This window comes from Atta colombica, unplaced genomic scaffold, assembly GCF_001594045.1.
Source record: "Atta colombica isolate Treedump-2 unplaced genomic scaffold, Acol1.0 scaffold153, whole genome shotgun sequence".
Classification (NCBI taxonomy): domain Eukaryota; kingdom Metazoa; phylum Arthropoda; class Insecta; order Hymenoptera; family Formicidae; genus Atta; species Atta colombica.
In genome coordinates, this window is record NW_017259243.1 from 779,881 (window position 1) to 784,884 (window position 5,004).

The window sequence follows — 5,004 nt, forward strand, 5'->3', positions numbered from 1 at the left end:
TGTGAATCAACTTTTATCTCAATTCAACTTTTTTTTACTCTTTTCTTCCTCTAATTCTAAAAATTAGAAATTCGTATTTAAGAATTATTTTATTTTTGTTATTTATCAATTATTTTTAAATAAGGACAAATATTTACATGTTGTGAGTGCGAATCGCGTCCTTGCACAGTTCATCCTTTCTTTTTTTTCTTTTCACGTTGAAGAGTAAAAGAGAAATGACGAATTATGCAAAAATTCAGTTAACCCCTAAAGAGACTCGATTTTTTTGCTGGGATATAGTATAACGATCATTTAAAATTACAAGTATTGTTAATAAGAAAATAAAATTTTTATTAGTATTTATCATTTTATTTTCTATTGAAAAATTTGGAGAATGTAAATTAGGAGAAAAATATCATAAATGTTACACGAATTTTTTTTAGATTAATTTATATAATTTTTAAAAAATAGATATTGAAAAAGATTTGCTGGCAAATTAAAAAACATGTCAAATAAATCAAGCGTTAATTTTCGACCCAAAAAAGATTTTCCTTTTTCCTTATTTCCAAAAGTTATAAGAAATTGATCTAAATGTTGTCCTAGAATTTAAAAACCAAAAGAAATATCTAATTATAAATTAACTATAATATAATTATAAGTTAACTAATATCTAATTATAAATTTTATAACAATAAAACATCGACATAAAATTTTCTAATTGAAAAATAATATATATATAAAACCGATTTATAATACAAAATTTATTTACAAAATATATTTATTTAGAATATATTTATTTAGAAACTAATTTATCGTAAACGAATCCAATTCTAGATAAAAATGACTTTAATGTATTGAAAACTGATAAGTTAAATAATTCGAGTTGGAATATTAACAATATTCCAGAAAATCTAAATATAAGTATCATTAATATGATACAATGAAAGTTAGTTAAATAGTTTCTTAGCTATAGTAAACTCTTTCGTTTCTTATCTAAATACTGTTACGGAATAAATATTTCGTTGTGATGATTTACCTCTCTGATGAAACAGTAACGGATTTCGTAAGTCTTCGACTTAACCATTGGTAGCTAGCTATTAGTTTATTTATCAAGTAACATTTGAGTGAAATCCGTGTGTAGAACGACCTTGATGGTTACATTCCGGTTTGTATTCGAGAATGTTGATGTTGCGTGCAGTTTCTCGGCGAATTCTAGCATATCAAAATAAATGAACTATACGCAATATCACACTAGTTTTATAATAAAAATTAAATTGAGACTGACATATGATTACCAATGATATATAAGTAAGATATTTCAATTCTTTATGTATCTGTGTTTTGTGTGTGTGTGTGTGTGTGTGTGCGCGCGCGCGCGCGCGCGTGTGTGTATATATATATCAATTATCTCGAAAATAGTCAGCAGCAAAAAACATGAAACTCAACAACAATAGTTTTCTTTACTATTAGAGAATTCATTCTTATTTTTTTAATTTTTTCTTACACTAAATTTCTTGGAGTGAAATCTCACTTCAAAAGAGTTAAAATACACTATAAAAGCCGCTATCTCAGATTTGACCTGAAAAAAAAGCGAAAAATATGTGCATTCTTGAATAAAAATGGTAAATTTTCATTCTTTTTTTTGGAATGAGCTTTTTGGAATAAAATTCATTAAAAAAAAAATTAATGAGTTTTCTTTCCTTTGGAATGAATTTTACTCCAAAAAAAGAGTGAAAATCTGTCACTCTATGTAAGAGTGCAAATTTTTTATTTTTTTAAAATAATGACAGTATTTCTTTTTTGCAATGAGATTTTATTCCAAGAAATTTAGAGAATTCTTTCTCTCTCTCTCTCTCTCTCATTCATATACACACACACACACGCGCGCGCGCACGCACGTACGCATACGCCTACACATGTATAACACATACACATTCTGTGTATGTATTAGCATTTTGTTTTTCAATTCTTATCTTTTTCTAATTTCTTCATCTTTTCATTTTTTAACTTTATTTAACTTTATATAAACTATTTTTATTTTTGTAATTCTTTTATATATTTGATTTTAATATATCTCTTATTCTATTGCTCAATTTTGAACGATTTTTAGTGTTTGATTCGATTTTAAGCGTTTAATAAATAACTATCTATTTATCTACCTATCTACCTCTCTCTTTCTTAGAAAACATTCAGTAAATCTATATTATATATAATATATAATAATGATCTCAAATATTAAATTGTAAAACGAACAATAATATTATACATATAATTAATAATAATGACTTTTATTTATAATTATTAAACGTTTCGGTCTGTAGACTATTAAAGAAACATTTGTACAGAAGAGGCAACAAAAGAGTTTACGCTCGGATGCCTCTACTGTTTCTCATTGTAACGAGTGGCTTTATAACAAATATATCTTTTATATTCAACAGAAATACCTGCGTAAATCTGGAAGAAACTGCGGATGCACCGCCCTTACTTCCGAACGCGTCGTCCGCCATCGAAATCGTGTTCGGATTTCCTAACTGCCCAAAATCCGACAATTTCACGATCGTCGGAAATGCAATGGACGCTGAGATGCATCCCGATGGTAGCTTGGAGATAAATGGGGTCGTTTTACCTAGCGGTCAGTTCTGCGTTGAAAGGATTAAGGAACTCAACCAGATCGCCAAGGTGTTCGCCTGTCCTGAGCATGCACCACAAAGGTAGTGCGAGATTGAAATTGACGATGTCGTGATATATTTTCGTTCTTGCACTTTTTTATGCAATGTTACAAAATGTCGACAAATGATAAAAAATTTATATTATTTTGCACGTCTGCACACGATATTGCTTCGTAATTATCATATATTATCGTATTATCTGAAATCTATAAGGAATCTACAAGAATGTTCAAAGATAGATAAAAAGTTTTGGATAAGTAAGTTTTTATTTTTTATTATTTTTACTTGGATTTGGAAAATACTGTATTTGATTTTGATACATAATTTAGTTTTTTTTTTTTTCACTTCGTTACAACATTATTATTTAAGTATTGTTGAAGTATATCGATCGATTGAAGTATATCCTGCTTGAACCTAATTATTCTAATGGAAAACTATAATATTATTTTGTTATAATTTTTTTTTATAATATTATTTTCTAACAGATTTTAATTCTCCATCGGTCTTATGGAATTTTGCACCTTTCGTCAACAATATGAGGTTTTGAGCAATGGGATCCATAGTACTTTTTTTTTATTGTTCTGAACTAAACAAAAACCTGTAAAAAATTTTGTACACTTATAAAATTATTAACAAAAATAATAATTCAGGCTAAAACAACAAGAATAAAATCCAGGCTAAGTACAACAAATTATAAAGTTCTTAAATTTGGACAACAGTTTAACGATGATTCATTAACTGTATTTGTCTATCTTTTTATAATGATTTAATTTCATTTCGAAAAATGTTATTGACACACTGAAGAGGATCGAATGTTATGATCAAAACGTCTGTAATTGATGATTAATATATATATTATATTTTATTACATTTTATTATACACGTACAACTATATCTATATCATAACTATATCAGCTCTCATTATACTCCTTTATTGATATAACAAAAATAAGTTTTTATCGTAAGAGAAGTCATATTGTATTTTGCTTTTTACAAATTCAAATTTGAATAAGAAAAGTGAAAAAAATGGATAAAAATTGTAATTTTTTGTAATTTTATATAAAATATTTTATGCAAAAATCATTTTTACAAAATAAAATTTTGTTTATTTTTATCAAAATAAATATGCAAAAAAATCAAAATATTATATGGCCTCTTACAATATTTCATTGCTCCTCTCACACTTTGGCTTACACAAGTTACAACAATAGTTTTCTTATAATTTCTCAAGTTGCATTTATTTATCAAATCTTTCTTTTTCAAGTATGAGTATTTTGTGAATCTTGTACTTAATATATTTTTGTAAAAGTTGAATTTGTAGTTGAGATCTGAAAAGAGATTATATCAAATCAAAGCTAATACCAAATTCTTTACAAAATTTCGATGATTTAAAGTAGAATTATAGCTGTCCTCAAATTAAATAATATCATAGAATTAACAATAACTTGGTCGAGTATACTAAAATATAATCATAATATCCATCTTATAATAGTTATAATGAAATATTACAAATTATTAAATAAGCAATGATACACAAATATACCTAAACCAAGCATATCCATACTGATTAGAGATTGATTCGGCACTTACGCGTTGTAAACTTCATTCTATCTTTATCTCTCATTACTTATAGAAGGAAGATAGAATGAAGCTTGGACACTTAAACCGAATGCAGTCATTCATTTCCAAAAAAGCGTGAAATTAACAATAAAACACTTAGACTAAGCATTCTACTTTTCGCGTGAAACTAACCATTTAACAAAGAAACAGTACGATAAGAGGTGTGTTCTGATTCCCATCTGGATGCTCTTCAGTTGTCATGTCATTCTTGTTTAACGTTCAGTATATAAGGATGATATGACATTCGGGGAGCATTTAGCTGAGAATCTGAATATGCCCAAGAAAGACTTTATGCAATTTTTCTTTTCCTCCAAATAATCAATGTTAATTAAAAAGAGAAAAACATACGTATATATCTTCTTTTTTCAATGCTGGGACAGAAAAAAGAATATACATAAAGATAGCTCTTGTCGCACACTCTGTCAATATGACAACTTTACACTTTTTAGGGAAAATCTAAAATCTTTTTTTTTTTTGTTGGAAAGCATTCGATCTTTGATGAATCTAATTAGTTGACCATGTTTTTTAGGGAAAAAAAGATAGGTTAATCTGAGTTTTCTACAGTTTGCTATTCAGTGGTTGAAGATGACTAAGTAAAGTTGAAACGTTCCATGCTTTGTATACTAATGAAAGAGTTTCACATCATGGAGTCATGTAACTTTTTCCCTTATGACGGAAACATGAAAAGTGATACTTTGTATGTATATGTATATGTTTTATATATATATATATATAT

The 5,004-nt window shown here is 27.1% G+C and overlaps 1 protein-coding gene across 1 annotated transcript in view; it reads left to right on the forward strand.

The window, feature by feature from the left end:
• LOC108685427 (probable G-protein coupled receptor Mth-like 1) overlaps positions 1 to 5,004 on the forward strand; it is a 158,646-nt gene that overhangs the window by 985 nt on the left and 152,657 nt on the right. The window contains exon 2 of the mRNA XM_018190205.1: positions 2,418 to 2,690. Within this exon, the coding sequence (XP_018045694.1) occupies positions 2,418 to 2,690 (273 nt within the window). The remainder of the gene's footprint in view (positions 1 to 2,417; positions 2,691 to 5,004) is intronic.